The 20,338-nt window shown below is 41.0% G+C and overlaps 1 protein-coding gene across 3 annotated transcripts in view; it reads right to left on the bottom strand.

Annotated features, from left to right (window-relative positions):
* CREB3L1 (cAMP responsive element binding protein 3 like 1) overlaps positions 1–20,338 on the bottom strand; it is a 115,294-nt gene that overhangs the window by 28,916 nt on the left and 66,040 nt on the right. For all 3 annotated transcript variants that reach the window (XM_089521527.1, XM_089521529.1, XM_089521528.1), the window contains exons 3-4: positions 5,820–5,980; positions 1,518–1,596 (exon numbers count right to left, since the gene is read on the bottom strand). In XM_089521527.1, coding sequence (XP_089377653.1) covers positions 1,518–1,596; positions 5,820–5,980 — 240 coding nt within the window. The remainder of the gene's footprint in view (positions 1–1,517; positions 1,597–5,819; positions 5,981–20,338) is intronic.

Genomic DNA, 20,338 nt, shown 5'->3' with positions numbered 1-20,338 from the left:
ATGTCATTATTCTTCTGGAGCATATCTGAAATCCTTTACATAAAATATTTTATATTATATATAAATTTTATATTATATATAAAAATGGCACCATATACTAATATTCTTCCAATGAACTGCTTCAAAACAACTACCCCCCCAAAATCCCAAAATAAATAATAATAATAATAATAATAATAATAATAATAAATAAATAAATAAATGGTGCTGGCAATGACCAGACTTTTACAGATGTCACCAAGAGCTCTTCCATCTTCAGGATTTAAGCACACTGCTATGGAGCTTTCCAGGGTATCATAAAAAGGATGGGTGGTGCAAGGACCTTTTGGGAGCAGGGATCTCAAAATCTAATAACCTCCTGCCAAATTTGTCTACTTAAATATGCCTTCCAGCTTGCAGACAGGCAAATGCATACATGCACACACAAAATCCAAGGTGAGTGTAAGAGCCAGCTCTGTGTGAAGTGGGCAGATCGACCTCAGCCTCCTCCCCTAACTTGCCTCTTAAAAATGATATTGTAGCTGTATTAGCAGTGTGGCTCTTTCTGAGAGTGGGGGACCTGCACTCCCTTTTCCCAATGCAGCAGTACTAGTGTTGACATTAACTTTAAGGTAATTTCAAAGTTCACATTAACTGTAAATAGTATTTGCTATTATTATTGCCAGACGACAGTTGGTTTTAACATTTTCCAGATTAAGCTTCTACCAGCCAGTAAGAATAGGAACTCTGAGCCCTGTGCCTTCTCAGCAATAAGTCCAATTTTATTCATGGTGGTTACCACAACATAAATACAGTATGCCTGTGAGTGTGGTTCTGTATTTGAGTTCATAAGCTGGGTAATATCCTGGGAATAACTCTCTGCAATGTGTTAAAAAAATTCAGTATTTCTCTGAGATCCCTCTTCACTATCATGACTTAACATAAGGAAGAAACATATCACTGCTCTTTACACATCCAAAAACCCCTATGATGTACAACGTTTTCATAAAGTTTGCCTCCCAAGATGCAGTGCAGCAGAGTGTGTGAAATCTTCCCCCTTTCAAGACTCGCCTTGCTCAAATATTCTCCTTCTCAACTTTGTGAAATTTGGCAGGCTTTATTTTCAGTTTTCAGAAGAAACAATCATGTCTGAATTTCATTCGTTTTTAAAATGAAATATTTTGGTGCCCTGTTATAAACAGCACTCAGCCTTGAAAATACCAACACAACTACTTCATTTTAAAATTTAGATACGTTGAGGCTAACAAGTAACAGATATGTATGTAAACGCTATGTATAAAAGCACTTAGCTTGGTCTGCATGTTAACTTTCTTCATCTGCATGCATGCACATATTGCAGAAAAGAAATGAGTGATTTAACCCTATATAGCCTCTTCTTTACAATGTCCTTCATACATCAGTAACCAGTAGGTATGAAGCTACTGGTTTGGATGCTTGTTCAAATAGAATTCTTCTACAATGCATTAATAATGACAGATGTGATACAGAGGGGAAGCTAGTTGAATCTATTTTCTTACCTGTTGGCACATTTAGAAACTGGGTGACCTCTCTTGGTTCAGCTTTGATTACAGGTTGGGGTGTCATCTCTACGGGAGCCTGTGAATGAATACAGATACAGAATACTGTAGTTCGATTTTTCAAATGCAATTCTTGTATGACTTTGGACTCTCCTCCCCTGTTATTTGGACCATGCAGAGTAGGCTTACATCCTTCACAAGCTACTAAAGCACAGTGATGCATTTGCTTCTTGTTATGTTTGGGTCACAGTATATATACATACAGGTTCATACAAAGATAGTATGGTTCTTGTTTTATTCTGTCACATTTCCAGGCCCCACATAGATCTACACTTCTTTTTTACTAGTGAAATTATGTGCCATCAATAGACACAAATAACAGTGGGTTTATTTTTCTTTCCCATGCATGTCATCATTTTTTTAAAAAAGTTCAGTGTTGAGCCTCTAGCCCCATACATGGCTAGAAGCATTAGAAAAATTAATCTAAAAAGAGAGTGAAGGGAAAGCTAGCAGCATTTTAGGGCATTCCTAAAAAAAAAAAATACTCCTGTACTACTTGATATCACATGCCAATTTACACAAATAAAAAGAGGAAACTACCAAATAAGGCCTGGGAAGGAGCTATTCCGTGACTAGTACTTGGGGGAAGAGGGGGAAATTCCTCACCTCCAGCCAGAAATATTGATGCACTTCTGACCAGCACCACACCAACAGCCACATGCCTGGTAGCCTCACCCAATGCCAAATGTTGGTGGGAGAGGATTTTTGTTTAAAGCTGGTTGGAAGCATTCAGGATGCTTATGACCAGCATTATGGAACAGATAGAAGAGGAATGATGGAAGACTGAAGGTTGGAGGCATGGTGTTGGTGGTACAGGACCAAGGGAAGGTGGGTATGGCTAAGGAGGATTGACTCATGATAGATGAGAAGAGACCATGGATCTGGAATCTGGCCCATCCCTGCACCACGTTCACCATACCTTCACTAGGTGATGGAATAGGTAGTACTTGGATATAATGTGGACTACAGCACTACATCACAACCTAAAATTGATGTTGAGGTAGACAGCTTTTGGCCTTCCAGATGTGTTAGCTTTAAACTCTCAGAGGCCTAATGGGCAGGGGATTGTGGGAGTTGAAGTCCAAAATATCTGAAGATCCATTTGGATCCTCTACTCCTGCTCTGTACAGACTGATCTCTTTTAGTAGTCCAGTGGGCCTAATAGCTTCCAAGAGGAATAGATAGGAAAGCCAACCCAACACACCAAAAGAGAGACAAAGGCTGGACACATTTGTGGGATGTGTCTCCATCTCATGCTAATCTCAAATCTTTCAATTATGCTCTGGATTTATCATGGCTGAAGAAGCTCCTGTCAAATGACACCAGCAGAAAGGCTTTGCATTTTGGAGAAACAAGGAAGAAGGATCAGCTAAATGGGGAAAAAATAATTTTCTGAAGCAGAATAACTAGTGAAATTATACGATGTTTAGTAGGTAGTATGCAGTTTGTGCATCCTTTTGGAATGGGGGTAAACCTGTAATTATTAAGTTCACTCCCCTGTAGAATGGAAGTTTACAATTCATAATCCAAAGGGCACTTACTCTCCCCAGTGTGACTGATTTAATGGGGGACAGCACTAAACTTAAAAACAAAAGGGTCAATGAAGCTCATGGGAGGCGTTCCAACATGTTTAGGAGTTGTGCTGTACAAATTTGATTTTGAACAATACTTTGCCATTTACTTTGACCATACAAATTCTGTTTATTATTTGAATTAGCATCAATCAGTAAGATGATCCAGGTGGCATGCAAATTTTAAGCACAGGTTTGCAGAATTGATGTTTTGGACTCAGTTCTCAATCAGAGACATTCTTTAAATGTTTGTTAGGGTTTTTTTCCCCTTGAAGATGTCTCAGATAAGGCTGATTTGGTTTTACCTTTCATCTTCCACTTGGAATGGCTTTTTCACTTAGTGCCAAGACTTACCCCCCACCCCAGGCCCCACCCTGGCCTGAATTTGGCTTTTACGAATTTTAATTTAAATAAACTGCTATCCTCCATTTTTTAGTCTTGCCTCTGGCCTCACTAGACTTCCTAGATCTCAGAGTCTGGACCTACTTCTCTAGTCCTCGGGACAAAGGGGACAAATCGCAGGCCAAGAGGATAAATCTGAAGTGTGTGTTTTGTATGTGTGTGTTTGTGTTGCTCATTTGTTACGACTTGGTCTATTTTATTAGAATGGCATACTCTGCGCAACTGAGGTTGATATTCAATATATCATGATTAATGATGTCATAGGAGGCTACTGTTGTAATGTAATGATGCACCCTGTTCTCTTGATCCAATTCCTACTCATCTTTTAATTTCCATAGCTCCCTCTTTTCTGCCCTCGCTTCTCCATATCTTCAGTCTCTCTCTCTCTCCAGGCTCCTTCCCGTCGGACTTCAAACATGCTCTCATTTCCCCAATTCTGAAAAAACCCGATTTCTCTTCTTCCCTTTCTTTCTAAAGTTTTGGAACGGGTTGTTTATTCTCGCTGTCTTGAGTTTCTTGAAGCCAACTCCATCCTCGATCCCTTTCAGTCTGGTTTCCGCCCAAGGCATCCTACAAAGACAGCTCTCATTAAGATCTCGAATGACCTTTTACAGGACAAAGCTAATGGCCTTTACTCTGTTCTCATCCTTCTGGATTTGTCTGCAGCCTTTGACACCGTTGATCACTGTCTCCTAGTTGACATACTCTCTGACCTTGGGTTCTCAGACTCCGTTCTCGACTGGTTTAGATCTTATTTGTCAGATCTTTTGCAGTGGTTGCTTCATCTCCTATTCCCTTATCAGTTGGAGTTCCCCAGGGCTCTGTTCTGGGTCCTCTTCTGTTTTCTCTCTACACACTGTCCATAGGTAAACTCATTAGCTCTTTTGGTTTTTCCTACCATCTGTATGCCGATGACACCCAGTTGTATCTTTCCACCCCCGACCTTTCTCCAAGGCTTGAACAGCAAGTTTCGTCTTGTCTCACAGCTGTCTCGCAGTGGATGCGCCATTGGCGTTTGAAGCTCAACATGTCCAAGACGGAGCTTCTTGTCTTTCCTCCTAAGTCCACCCTTCAACACTCCTTTTCTGTCTCTGTGGACAACATTTCTATTCAACCAGTTCAGCAAGCCCGCAGTCTTGGTTTTATCTTTGATTCTTCTCTGTCGTGTATCCCTCAGATCCAGACCACAGCCAAGGCTTGTAGATTCTTTTTATACAATATTGCCAAAATCCGACCTTATCTCTCCGCCTCCACTGCCAAGATCCTGGTCCATGCCCTAGTGGTCTCATGACTTGATTACTGTCCTCCTGGCTGGGCTTCCTCTTTCTCACTTCCGTCCTTTAATTTCTGTCCAGCATTCAGCTGCACGCATTATCACATCTGCCCACCGCTGTGACCATATCTCTCCTGTGTTGGCATCCCTTCACTGGCTCCCCCTCCCTTTCCGCATTCAGTATAAGCTCCTGATGTCGACATTTAAAGCCCTCCATGGGCTGGCCCCTCCTTACTTATCAGACCTTCTTTCTCCTCACCTTCCCACTAGGGCCCTCCGTTCTGGTAGTCAAGGTCTGCTGTCCCAGCCCATCCTCTGCCCCATCTCGGATTCACCCCTTTTCACTTGCTGCCCCTCACTCCTGGAACCTTCTTCCCCCGCAAACAAGAGCCATCACTTCTTTAACCAGCTTCAAAACGGAGTTGAAGACCATCCTGTTCAGAGAAGCGTTCCCAGACATTGCATAATTGTCACTTGCTATTTGATGTTCTTTTGTTGTCTGTTTTATTGAATCATTGCTATGTATTGCTATATATTGTATATGTATTATCCTACTGGAGAGGCTCCTTCCCCACCACCACTCCCTTTGTGTTGTGTCTTTTTAGATTGTAAGCCTGAGGTCAGGGAACTGTCCAATTAAAAAGATTGTATGTACAGTGCTGTGTAAATTTACAGCGCTTTATAAATAAAGGTTAATAATAATAATAATAATAATAATAATAATAATCCTTGTAAAATCAGCAGCCGCTTCAGGACATCACAGGAGTTCATCTCTAACCCTCAAGTTTTGGTCTTGAAATCTCAGGGCCTTGGATAGCTCTGACGTTGCAATCTTAGGCCCACCCACCACTGGAATGTGGTTTTGAGAACTTTTCTGAAATTAATTCTGGACCTTGGGTTGAAAGAGGTTTCCTAGCCTTGATTTTGACTGAAGGATGTGAAAAAACCATAGGTAGTACCAAAATCTGAACTTTCGATGTTTTGGCGTAGACTCACCTCTTCAGGGACTGGCAACCTTTGCATTGGATTGAGGTTCAGCATAGGAACCACATTAGCTGAAGTCTGGGTCTCAGCGAATTCTGGTGCCATGTTCTGCTCTTGCTTCACCATGATGGAACAAAGCTTGTGCTGGAGGGACCACATACCATTTTCCAGCTCTAAGAAAAGAACCACATCAAAATCGAGTTACACTCAGCTATACAGAAGAGATGTAATGCAAGATGTGCCACCGCCCACTCTACTAAATGCTTTCTAATATAGAAGAAAAGCTACAGTAATGGGAATCTTAATAATTTTTTATTTATTAAGTTCTGTATTCCATTCAACTTCAAAACAACTCATTATCTTTCTCCTAAAGAATAGAACCATGGTTAACATTTAATTCCTCACACAAATAAAACAAACATCTTTGAACTGGGTATGTCCTTTCATGGCAGAAATGGCGTTCCCCATATAATTTCTCTCTTCTAGTTTTCTAAGGAAGGAAGTTCCAAGGTAATGTCGTCTTGCTTTGAGAAGCAACCAAGCTCAATGAAAATTAAAAGAGACTGGTATTTGATGGATTGAGGAAGTCTGTCAATGAAGGTGAACTGGCATATATAGTTAATGTGCCAATCTTACTCAGAAATGACTTTCTGTAAAATTAGTGAAGATTCTCAAGGTTAAAGGCTAGAACATACATCAAGGATAGGCAACTAAATGGGGACCACGGGACCATTTTCTTTCCTTGGGGGAGTCACACTTCCCTCAGCAAGCCCAAATACCTCCATTTTCTCCTACAGTTTCTCTCAGAATGGTGACAGAAGTGACATTGTGTCACCTCCTGTTGTCATTTGCAGAGGAGCTGCAGAGGAAAATCAAAGTATTTGGGGTTAGTATAGGGTTCTGGGGTGCATGTGGTGGTAGGGTATTTTCTGCGTTTTAATATATTTAGGTGATTTTCTATGAGACTTTGGGACAAATATTGCCCCAAAAGTACATCATTAAAAATGAGGGCAGGAAGTTTGAGGTCTTCGGAGTTCAGAGACCACAAAAGTTTGTTCCAAGGGCCACAAAGAGGAATAGAATCATAAAGTTGAAATGGGTCTTGTGGGCCATCCAGTCTAACTCCCGTGGGCCACACTGTGCCCACACCTGACTCCCTTGGAGTGTGGTGGAGCCTCCTTCTTTGGATGTTTTTTAACAGATGCTGGATGACCGTCCATTGAGGGTGCTTTGATTGTGAATTCCTGCATGGCAGGGGGGTGGACTGGATGGCCCTTGGGATCTCTTCCAACTCTATAGAGATTATCAGACAGGGAGCATTTCATACACGTCATGCTTATCCTGTCATTATCGTGTCATTGAAGTGGAATTGTATCAGTGCAAATTCACATTAATACAAAATGACAGGACAGTTGCCAGTTCACTGACAGGACACTGACAAGTGTGATGTCATATGAAAATCTTTTCATGATCATGTGATAAGGATGGGACAAGGGCATCCTTTCCCCCCATCTGATAATCTCCTATGATTCTATGTATTATGGCCTAGGTTTTTATAGGCACTTGATGAATTATGGACTTCCCTTAGGGCTGGTCCTATATTTTGTGCTATCTGAGACAAACAACAAACTGGAGCCTTTTCCCATGCAGAAGGCCTTTTTCCATATCTTACTTCAGGACTGGTGATGGTTAAGTGTGTTGCTTTGTCCACTGTATATAACTCCGAGGGAAAAATTGTTAAGAAGGTTAGTGGAAATGAATATCTCTTTAATTGGGTTAACAGTGGAATTTCTATTAGAAGATTGAAACCAATATATAACCAGGCTAATGGCCAATTTTCTAATGGAAGCAACAAGACTAGGGCTCAAATTCGAACAACGACCCTGAGGTTTCTGTAAATTTTATTGTAAATTTTTATTGTAAATTTTATTGTAATTTATTGTAAACATATGTTTTTTCTATGCCTAATAAAGGTTGACTGACTGACTGGTTAAGTGTCCTCCAAGATAGCTAAACCAGCAGGATGGTTGGGGGGCCCAGGACAAAGTGTCTAGCATGTGAAACTGTCTTCCAACAGAGGAGAGGAGTATTAAAAAGGAATACTCCCCACCAGCTTCTGTCTGAGGTTGCCTCATTCTAATGACAGGGAAGCCCCAAGTTGCCCTCCAGTCTTATTTCTCAAATTAATGTCTGCTTTTAACAGTTTATGGGATTTTTGTTCTCATCTGTCTTACACGAGTTAATATGACTTTCCTGGAATTGGGAAGATAAATGTTTTTCTTTGTGGTGGCTACAGACTGATTCTCTCTCTCACACATACACATCCTCAACACCAATGCTTGGCAGGTGGAATATCTGGTACATGTGAAAACACTGCTGATTCCCCTATAAGTTCACTATCAGCTATATCATTTTAGAGTCAGATGTCTGGCTTCTACTTGAAAACAACAGAATACTGATGAAATGAATACCAAAATGTTTGAAAAGTGAACTCCTCATGCTATTTCCATGTTCATCTTTAATGAAAATTTCATGTTTAAAAAGTGAACTTGTACTATTTTCCTTTTTATCTCTGTCCAAGTTATGTCAAAGCAGGAGCTTTGAGCATAGACTTGACAAGTTCCTTCCTCACCAGCTGCTCTCTTTCCAACAGATGCTGGATTCCCCAACAGATGTTACTTGCTAGGACAGACAGGTAACAGAGGGTGCTGCTATTTCCAGGCAGCAGCGAACCACACCATTGCATACAAGCTGAAGGGAAACTTTTCATGGCTAATCATGAGCATGAGAAAGAACCAAAATATAACCTGAGGAATTCCTTCTAGGACCCTACATCTATATGCTAACATAGGAGAGAGTATGGGAGTCAAGCAGACTGCCACTTCAGACCGAAATTTAGGATTTCAGAACTGAATTTTCTTTTGGTTGGACTGAACAGCCTTTGTGGTCTCTTCCAACTCTATGAGACTTATCACACTAGCTGAATCCCACTCAGAAATGGGATTTTAAAAGTAGAAAAACCCCACAAATGTGGGAAGATTTTCAGATGCATTTCTTCAAAATAGCAACCATCCATGTCTTGAAAATATAATTTAATTTTAATTTTGCCACTTTATGTAAGGAACACAATTCTGCTACACCATTTAATGGGACTTTAGCATCCACAGATTTTGGTATCCACAGGGGTCCTAGAACCAAACCGCAGCAGATACCATGGGTCCACTATAAAAGTTCCCTACAAATAGGAAACTAGTAGGCCAAAGAAAGAGGTTCTGTCCCAGAGCATCAATTGTGCTAATTTTCTGTTTGTAGGGAGTCTGTAAAGCATCCAAAATATAGTCAGCCCACCTTAAGACCAAAGTGGTACATAGCATTCTGCCACCTTGGCCCTCCACATGTGTTGATAAGGCCTCAGTGTTCCTATCTGGGTAGTAGAATCAATGTTCTTCTAGTTCTACCCATTAATCAAGTTATTTGATTAACTTGCAGAAACTCATCTTTCCATATACTTATTATTATTATTATTATTATTATTATTATACTTTATTTATATAGCTCTGTAGATTTACACAGTGCTGTACATACAAACAATAAAATTGATAAATATGAAACCTGCCAATGGCGTACATTCTATAAAATACATATAAAACAATACTTCACCTTTACACTTAGAAAGATGCTCATGGTCTTCATGGATAGCATTACATTACTACCATGTGCTTCTTCAGAATTATTTTTTATTTATTTAATTCATATCTCATCATTCAACTAGCACAGGATCTAAGGAAGCGTATAATGAGAAGTATGTGGACACTGCCAAACATTTTAAAGGACATCTTCCAATATCTCTTTTCCAGAGGAAAACTAGCAACAAATGACAGTTATTTATCACTGAGTAAAGGTTGTATCTGGTAATGGGGAAGAAGTGGAGAGATCAAAACCAGGATGCAATTGTGGTCTATAACCTACATATTAATTACAAACTACTTCTCTGTGTATAATTGTTTTTTTTATATCAAGCTTAGAAGTACAATTTTACAGATAATGTTACAGAGGCTGAGTGGGATAATGAGGTTGTAACAAAGTTACAAAGTAGTTCTCAAAAAGAACTAATATAATCAATGCAGAGAAATAGAATAACAAAAAAGAAAGAAGAGACCTAGAATCATAGAGTTGGAAGAGACCACAAGGGTCATCCAGTCCAATCCCCTGTCATGCAGGAACTCCCAATCAACACATCCCTGACAGAGGGCCATCCAGTCTCTGCTTAAAAACCTCCAAAGGAGACTCCAGCACTCTCTGGGGGAGTATATTCCACTGTCAAAAAGCTCTTACTGTCTCTTCCATAAGATTCAGGAACTAAAAGAGAAGTTCAAACAAAGGACCAGGATGCTTTATGACAATAAAAAGAACATACTACAAGATCAAGAAGGAATAAAAAGATGTCAGGTGCAATATGCAGAAGAGTTATATTAAAAATATGAAAAAATTGAATGACACGTGGAATGAAGGATCATATGAAGTTGAACCTCAAATTCTAGAAAGCAAGGTGGAAGCTGCTATAAGAGAAATTGGGAAGAATAAATCGCCAGGAAGAGATGATATTCCAATTGAACTGCTACAATTTACACAGACAGAATGAAATCTAGTGTTAAATAATATATCCCAACAAATATGGAAAACACAATGATGGCCAACAGACTGGAAATGATCAATATACATCCTCATCCACAAAAAGGGAGATACAAAAGACTGCAGCAACTATAAGATCATAGCATTAATTTCTCATGCAAGTAAAATGATGCTCTAAATTCTGCATCATAGACTCCAATCATATATGGAAGGAGAAATCTCTGAGGTCAAGTGGAATTTGATAGGGACCACATTGCAAACATATAATGACTAATGGAGTCCACCAAGGAATTCCAGAAAAAAATCAGTATTATAGACTATAGTGATGCCTTTGATTGCATAGATCATTAAAAGCTATGGATGGTTCTTGAAGATAGTCCTGATGAGAAATCTGTACTTAGGATAAGAGGCTACAGTTAGAACATAATATGGAAAAACAATGGCGGGATATAGACCGCCGCAAAGCGGCGGTCTCCCGCCAGCGCCATTTGCTCCGCGAGGGAGCCGCAGCAGCCAAACCGCGCGGCTCCCGCATGGAGCAAAAAAGAAGCTCCATTTCGGAGCTTCTTTTTGCGGCGCCTTTATGACGTCGCGAGGTGCCGCTGGTGCATTCGCGACGTCATAGGCGCCGTGACACGTCTGGACGCTATGCGTCCAGTACGTAAACATGGCGGCCCCCATGTGGAAGGGGCGCCGCCATGTTGTACGTATTCTATACGTACTAGGGTTAGGGGGGTGCGGAAGCACCGCCCCTTCCTAACCCTAGTACGTATAGAAGACGTACTATATGGCGGTTTGTATCCCGCCAATGGTTCTCAATTAATAACTTGTACAGCATGGTCTAGTGGTTTGAGTGTTGGACTACAACTTTGGACACCAGGTTCAATTCCCAGCTCTGCCATGAAACCCACTGGGGGACCTTTGGCAAGTCACAATCTAAAGATCTTTTTCCTTTTCCAAATTAAAAGAAAGTAATGCTCAGCACAAATAATGCAATGAGGTAACTGTTCCCATCAATGCAATGAGGGCTGCTTTTTAAACACTGTAACAAGTAATAGAACAAATTACTTTTGAAAAGCAACCATCCAAGCTCTGGTTCTTTTGTAGCCATAATGGCACTATTGACTAATAATAATAATAATAATAATAATAATAATAATAATAATAATAACAACTTTATTTCTAGCCCGCCTTTCCAAAGATCAAGGCGGGTTACAGCACTTAGACCATCCAACAGTACAATCCAGAAAATACAATAAAAACATCAATCAATATTAACATCAGTTAAAACATACTACAATAGAAATAACTGTCCAAGCTAGCACAATAGTGCAACAGTGAGGGGAGAGAAGGGGTTATCTCGGGGGTATTAGAGGTATGCATGCTGGAAAAGGTGTGTTTTGAGCCCCTTTTTAAATTGGTCCAGAGAGGCGGCCGAGCAGAGCTCGCCGGGAAGCAAGTTCCAGAGCTTGGGGACCGAGGTGGGAAAGGCCCTCTATGTGGTGGTAGAATATCTTGCTTCTGGAACTCTTAGCAATTGCTTCCCGGCCGATCTGAGTGTGCGGGGCAGATTGTATGGAGAAAGGCAGTCCTCCAAGTACCCTGGGCCCAAGCCATTTAGGGCTTTATAGGTAATAACCAACACCTTGTATTGCGCCCAGAAGCAAATGGGCAGCCAATGGAGGTCTTTAAGGATAGCTGTTATATGACTGGCCCTGGAAGATCCAGTGACCAGTCTTGCTGCCATATTCTGAACCAGCTGAAGCTTCCGAGTATGGTACAAGGGTTGCCCCATGTAGAGCGCATTACAGAAATCCAATTGAGAGGTTACCAGTGCATGTACCACCATTTCAAGGTCCCCCCGGCCCAGGTAGGGTCACAGCTGGCGTATCAGCCAAAGCTGATAACAGGTGCTCCTGACCGTCGCATCCACCTGAGATGTAAGGTGGAGCGACGAGTCCAGGAGCACCCCCAGATTGCGAACTGAGTCCTTCACAGGAAGTGTCATCCCGTTCAGGACAGGTGGACAAATATCCATCCCCGGGCCCGGGGAACCTATCACGAGCACTTGAGCCAGTAGGGTACAATGGTTTGAGTGCTGGATTAGGACTCTGGGGGCCCAAGGTTTGAATGAACTCAGCCATGGAAACCCCTTGGGTAATTTTGGGCAAGTCATACTCTCTCAGCCTAAGACAAAGACAATGGCAAACCCTCTGAATAGGTCTTGCCAAGCAACCTTAGGATAGTGTCATCATAATAACAACAAAATCATTGGCATATTGGGTAACAACCAATAGGACAGTGGGAAGTACAATAAATCGTTTGGGGAAATACATAAGTGTGCATGGGAGTGCTCCTTCAAAACAGTCTAATTAAGAATGAGAATGCTTTCTTTCTTTCTTTCTTTCTTTCTTTCTGTAGGGCAAGATATTAAAAATATATGAAGGAAATGAAAATGAGATCAAATATTCTAGCAGATGGAATGGCTGGCTGGCTAGCTGTAATCCTGAAAAGGAGCCCTCCATGCTGAAGGATTTCGTTGAAGAACCTACTTATAAATAATTGTGTTATAGGTGCAACTGTCATCATACAAGTGTCTTTAAATAATCCTCAGCCACCCAGGGAAGGTGTTTCTTGGTAATGCAATCCCAGGATGCTCCTGTTTTCTGCCTCTATATATCAAGACACAAAAAGCTTGTGACATTCAGTGTTAGAGGAGTAAGCTAATTTATGGGCAGCTTACATAAATTAGAACACTGCCAAGAACATGCAGAATCTAGAGCACATATAATGCCAGAGGGTTGAAAGTCATCTTTCTCTTTTTCACTTGCACTAATAAGCTTGGCATGCACTATTATCTGTCATGGGCTGAGCCCCCAAATAATATGATTAAAAGCTGATGATAATTTTAAGAGACAATAGACCCAGTCTATTTTATAAAACCATTGGTGGCGCAGTGGTTAAATGCCTGTACTGCAGCCATTCACTCAAAACCACAAGGTTGCGAGTTCAAGACCAGCAAAAGGGCCCAAGCTCAACTCAGGCTTGCATCCTTCCGAGGTCGCTAAAAGGAGTACCCAGACTGTTGGGGGCAAATTAGCTTACTTGCTAATTAGCTTACTTGCTGTTCACCGCTATGATCTTTGGAATAGCGGTATATAAATAAAACAAATTATTATTATTATTATTATTATTATTATGATGATGTAGTGATACAACAATCCCCCCAGACACACATTTTGTTTGAGGATTGAAAATCAACCTAGGCATATTCTATTCCCCTAACCACTTATGAGATGAGGGAGTGAATGTGAACTAAGCCCAAAGAGTGGAAATTTTGTTTTTTGGCCTACAACTGCCAGACTGCCCCCCATCCTGACAGCATGGCCAGTAGCCACATTAGATGAAGCATTCTGTGAATTATAATCCAAAAAAGTAATTGAGTCTGTCATGAAGTTCAGTTTCTATCAGCCAGGTCCCAAGAGGATTCAGCTTGGAGAAAAAATGACTATGGCGAGGGACTACGTGAACCATGGGGAAGACTGAGAACCCCCTCATTTGGACAATGCCCTCTTTACCCTGTAAAGTGGATTCTTCTTCATCTCTGCTTTATGCATGAGTAGAAAAGGCTTTTTTTTTTAAAGGATCTGTTGTCATTGTGCCTCATTTGGGTCCCACAGCTTTGTTTTTGAGAGGGCTACAGGGGCTCAACACCACTGGGAAGTAATCTTTCACTTGGAGAGCCAGCATGCCATGATGGTTAAGAGTATTGGACTTGGCCTGGGGAAATATTAGTGTTACTCCTCACTAATCCATGAAAGTGACTGGGTGGCTCTCAGTCACTAACCTACCCCATTGTGAGAATAAAGAAAATGTGGGAGAGAAAGAATTTATTTATTATTTAGAGTATTTATACCCTGCTCTTCAGCCAAAAGGCTCCCAGTGGCCTTCAAATTGTTAATTTGACATTTCCTTGTCCTCAGGTTTACATCCGAAAAAGATAGGAAACAAGAGAGTTTGTGTGTGGAGTAGTGGCTTGAACATTGCACTAGGATTCTGGAGACCAGGGTTTGATTCCGGCTTGGCCATGAAATCCACTGGGTGACCATGGGCAAATCAATGCTCTCAGCCTCAGGGGAAAGCAATGGGAAACGTTCTTTGAACAAATCTTGCAAAGAAAACCTTATATAGTGTTGCCTTAAAAGTTGCCACACACCCCACACACATACACACACACAGAGAGAGGGGGGGATGAAAAACAAATGGGTCCTTGACCAGATCAAGCCTGAACCTTTTCTAGAACCCAAGATAATGAAACTGAGGCTGTCATACTTTGGCCACATTATAAGAAGGCATGACACATTAGAAAAAACAATAATACTAGAAAAGGTAGAAAGTATAGAATGGAAGGAAGACTATACACCAGATGGCTAGACTCAATCAGAAAGGATTTAAGCATAGCAATGGAGGATAGGGCATCTTGGAGATGTCTCATCCACAGGGTTGCCATGAGTTGGGGTTGAGAGGGCTTTTCCTCATTTGCTGGAGTCAAGGCACAATGGTGCTGTGCCTGTCTGCTGTTCTCTCCCTCAACCATCTCCCCCAACTTCTAAGTTCCTCAGAAGAAAAGAGGGACATAAGTGTAATAAACTAATTATCTAAATTTCTCAGTGCATGAAGTCTGGTTATGGCTCATCACCAGAGACCAGGCTTGCCAGTTGGCTCTGTTCCTGTCATCAGCTGCTTCACATGCCAATTTTTTTTTTCTAATGACTGAAAAAAATCTACCCATTAGTGTTATTCTTGGAAGATTATGTACTCACTTTCTCCAGTCCTGTAATGCACATCTGTCACCAATATGGATCCTCTAATTACAAACCATCAGGGGCATTTTTGTGTGTGTTGACACCCAAGTTGTGAGCAAAGAAGTAACAGGGCTCCCACACAGATGGATCACTTCACCAGCTCATTGACCATTTGCTTGGAATGCCACAGGCACAAGAACAGAAGAAGAGCCACATTGGAGCAGATCTAAAACATACCTGTTCTGTTCACTGTGGCTGTTCAAGCAGGTCATTGAGTAAGAAGGAAGTCCAAGTGCCTCCTTCATCTCACACTCCTTAGCAACTAGCAACTGATACAGACAGGCCTGCTGTGCCTAGTAGATTACTTAATGTAATACCTTGACCAGTGGCCACTGATTGAACCATTCCCAAGAATTTATCTAAATTCCCTTTAAAGTCTTCCTAGTTGGCAGCTAGAACTACATCTTGTGAAAGTGTGATGTATCAGGTCTGCAGGGAATTTGTATTTGAGAGAAGGGTCCCAGTGTGTGGTATAGCATACCTGCCACCATGTCACACATGAAACCATTTCACATGTGACCAAGCAACACCAGAATGGATCAAGATGGCAGAATGTATTAATAAGGAAAAACACACAAGCTAGGAGATGCTGCAGTGGTTTGCTTTTGCCTGAGTGTACAGGACAGGACAAGATTCCATCCCTTCCTCTCCTCTCTTCCCACTGAGTTAACTGAATGCAAACTACTTTTACACTTTAAACTCAGTGTGCAGTAAGTGAAGTAAGATGAAGAGGACATAAGTAGAAAGTAGAAAGAGAATGGAACTGGGACATTTTCCTATCCCAGAGGATTTCCCATTGCTGATATTTACAAAATAAAACCAATAATCCACAGCACAGACAAGTTAGTTGCATTAATTCAATCAATGTCATGTCTAGTTGGGCTCTCAATCCATAAATCTCTGTGTTCAAAAAAGGATCCTTTTGGTATCTGAAATAGAGTCTTTGTCAAGTGGGAGTATATATATTTAGAAATATAAAATAATCTGAATGGAATCACAGCACCCTACACATGCAGAAATCCAACATTTTAAAAAGCTAAAGCCTAATCTAGGAAATACCCTGTAGGTGTTAGCACACTGCTAATAAAATAAACACATTAGCATGCAGTTTGCTGCTACTGCTACTGACAAATTATGCTCCAGACACGCAAAAGTTAGACCATGATTCTGTGTCAGGAGATCTCATTAAAACAAAAGAACCTCCTGCTGTCTCCCCCAGTCTAGATGTAAATAGCTCACCAAGGTTTTGTATATTAGCTTGCATGACATGTAAAAGCACCCTCAAGTTTCCTTTGTCTGGACAAAGTGAGGGGCTAAAGACCTGTCATACATAAATGCATATAATTGAGCTCTTTATTTTTATATGAGAAAAGATTTGTCATTTGGGATAGAGATTTATACCATAGAAGCAATAAGGAAAGGGGAGACCCTTAATCCTCTTAACCACCCACCCACCCACCCACCCACCTTTATTTATTTATTTCAAGGATTTATATCCCATCTTTCTCCCACAATGGGGTTCTGTGAAAAGGCAGACATTTGGGAAGCAGTGGTATCAACTCCCCTTAGAGTGTGATCTGGTGCGACCCAACTCCCTGCAGCCCTCTAGTGATGCCCTTGGGCCCATTCATACTACACTTTAACCCAGTTCAGGATTTGATTCTTCCACATGAAGTTCATATTGGGCCCGATTCTGTCATAATCTGATTTGAGGCACACACGAGGAAATGCCCCTTAGTGCTGAGTATCCAGAATCGGGGTAAAATCTGTCTTTTTTCCAAAAAAAACCCGAGTTATGCTGAATATGAACTTTTGTCCCCGATCATGATCGGGGCAAGTTCAGGGAGGGATTTAGGTCAGAGGCGGGCAAAGGGCAGAGCATTCCCTCCCCTTCATCGGAGAAGGAGGAGGAGGAGAAGGAAGGAGCCGGAGGAAGGATGCAAAAAAAAGGGAATCTGACAGGAGGCAAAAAGGGGGTGACTGACGAGGTCAATTCAGGGCAGGTCAGGGAGCCAGAGCAAGCCAAGCCTCTGCTCTACAGCAGGGACCTTTTCCCTTTGGTTTTTTTTTTTTTTTAATTATTTTTCTCTGTCTATGTGCATATTTTTTGCAATGGGTAGATTTATATTTAGATCTGGCTTCCTCACTGAAAGGCGCCCTTTGCAAAAAGAGTATTTTGCAAAATGCGAATGAATGCTACAATTCGAATGTTAATGTTTCTCTTTCCAATTAGGCAAATTGGCAAATTGATACAGCTTTTGCTACTATCTCAAGGATTTCAGGGGTAGCCTAGGGAAAGCAAAAAAATAAAATAAAATGCACCCTTTTCTGGCATTCTGAGGTGAATTAATTTTATTGTTGTTGTTGTTGTTGTTGTTATTGTTGTTGTTATTATTATTATTATTATTATTATTATTATTATTATTACCTGTGTATGAGGCATTCTGGGGTGGCAAGGGAGTGGGATACAGGATACAGAGATGGCACTAGCTTGCATTTTGGGGTTGAAAATGGGGCCAAGGGCAGATCATAACCTGCACTGACCCAAATGCCCACAACACACGCACACACACACACCAGAGATTTTTAATTTGACAGAATCTGTGCATTCTGGTGTCTGGCTCTAAAAAAAAGGAGCGGGGAAGCACACTTTCGATGCCCCAATGAGTGCTGCAAATATCACCTCCTGGAACTTAAGAGCCATTATTTTTATTATTATTTTTATTATTATTATTAGTGTTATAGGCAGATGCTACAGTCAGAATGCCTGTGCTGCATTTCCCTTTTATTTCCAATTGATTCCATGGGTCTACTTTAGTTGGAACTGACAGGTCACTCTCTCTCAGCCTCAGTGGAAGGCAATGGCAAACCTCCTCTGAAGAGAATGTAAGCAGGAGGAAAAGGGTCAGTTCAGTTCAGGTCAGAGGCAGGGCATGAATGGAGCTCGCATCAGGCACCTTCTCCCCCCCCCCCCCCTTTTTAATTTTTTTAAAAATTATTTTTGACAAAAAATGTGCATGATTTTTTGCTTGAGGTAGATATATAGATAGATAGAACGTGGCTAGCTGCTTGTTCCCTTTCCCTTTAATTTCCTGGCTTCTAGCAAAGGGGAAATGTTTTTTGCAAAAAAAACCTTTTTTTCCTTTGCTAATGAATGCAACAATGCAAATGTTACAATATGTTTCTCTTTCCAATTTGGCAAATTGATACACAGAATGCTTTTGCTACTGTCTCTAAAGAATTCAGGGATAGCCTAGGGAAAGCAACAACAAAAAAGCATTCTTTTCTGGCATTCCGAGGTGAGGAATTAATTTATTATTATTATTATTATTATTATTATTATTATTATTATCATCATTGCATGTGTATGAGGCATTCTGGGGTGGCAAGGGGGGGATACAGGATACAGAGATGGCACTAGCTTGCATTTTGGGGTTGAAAATGGGACCAAGGGCAGATCATAACCTGCACTGACCCAAATGCCCACAACACACACACACACACACACCAGAGGTTTTTAAATATGACAAGTGGTGCCAGGTCCGTTAAAAAAAAGGAGGGGTGGAAAGCATACTTCTGATGCCCAATGAATGCTGCAAACGTCACCTATGACCATAGTGGAACTAAATTTGATTGACAGCCAGGCACCTTCACCTTAAACCCGACTTCTCCCAAGAGGACATTCGGGTTAAAATGCCCCTGATTGGTAGTCAGCACTTGCTTCTGGAGGGATTCGGGGAGGGAGAAACCGAAGCTTCCCAGTTCCCTCCAGCGCAAAAGTGCCAGTGAGAATAGGGCCCTTGTATGTTGGATTTATAAGACTGTAATCATATATACCAGTAACAATTTCAATTCTTCAACTGTTAGTACATATATATATATAAGATGGCACCACCAACATATACAGATGTACATATCAGTAGGATTTTGGAGAGGAGAGGCTTCATGGTTTGCAGACATTTTTCCCCCTTTGGAAATATCTTTGGCAAGGACCAAAACAAACCCAGGAGAACTGAGGTTGTCCAGGGACCATAGAATACTGACTGACTGCAGAATGGAATGAAGCATAGTGGAAGAAGCCAAATTACAACCAGTCATGAAGAGCAGCAGTTCACCCTGCAACATTTTGTTGCAGATCCTACTTGTTATATTCGAATATGCAACTCATGTATTGTTTGTGTGAGGAGGTTGTCTTTGGAGAGCACCTTGTCTTCAGCCAGAGCATGGAAAACTTGCATACTTGGACTGTTCCACTCCAAATCCCCTAAGCAACATATCCTAGGATATGCTACTGGAGGATTGTGGGAATGATAATCAAAAAATATATTTTTCTGAGCTACCTTTGCTCACAGCTGCTGTCGTAGTGTAGTCTGGTAAAAAATACCACGTGACAAACTCCAGTTAAAATAATTCTAAGCTACAGTGGACCCTTTATAGCTATGCAGATTCAATTCTGCTCCCCCACCCTGCCACAAAAAATGTGGATGATTGCACCCCATATTATTAAATGGCAGCAATGTGAACATGGACATGCTGAAGCATGTGCATTCATGTCATTGCTATTTCATAATATGGGGTGTGATGATCTGTTGGCAGTGGAAATTGTGGGTCTGGAACCTGTGGTTCTTGAGGGCCCACTATATTTTAACCAGTTTTACCTTGTCTTTTCAGCTTGCTAAATATGTTGTTAGCCTTTAAAAATGCATTTTATTTGTATGCTATTGAAAATAGTCACATAGTTTTATAGCACACTGCCCTGAGATCTTTAGATAAAGGTAGGATATAAATATGTAAACAAGCAAATAAAAGTGCTTTCTTTCAAGTAGTCCTACAAGGAAATGTCAGAAACCTATGAAAGCAATTTGCCTCCTTGCCTTCACATTTCTGTATATGCAGCCTGGACAATCAAAGACCACATCAGGGAAAACTTATTGTTTGCTTTTGCTAAAAGGAAGTTCCTTTTTTTTTTTTTTTGGGGTTTCTTGTATATACTGAATCTCTGCCATTCCCTTTTCAGGCTGACTGTTGTCTTTC

The sequence above is a fragment of the Sceloporus occidentalis genome, unplaced genomic scaffold, assembly GCF_023333645.1.
Source record: "Sceloporus occidentalis isolate IW3139 unplaced genomic scaffold, rSceOcc1.0.p SCAF_4, whole genome shotgun sequence".
In the NCBI taxonomy this organism is placed as follows: domain Eukaryota; kingdom Metazoa; phylum Chordata; class Lepidosauria; order Squamata; family Phrynosomatidae; genus Sceloporus; species Sceloporus occidentalis.
The sequence above is the reverse complement of the archived record's forward strand: the minus strand, read 5'-3'. Positions and strand labels throughout refer to the sequence as shown.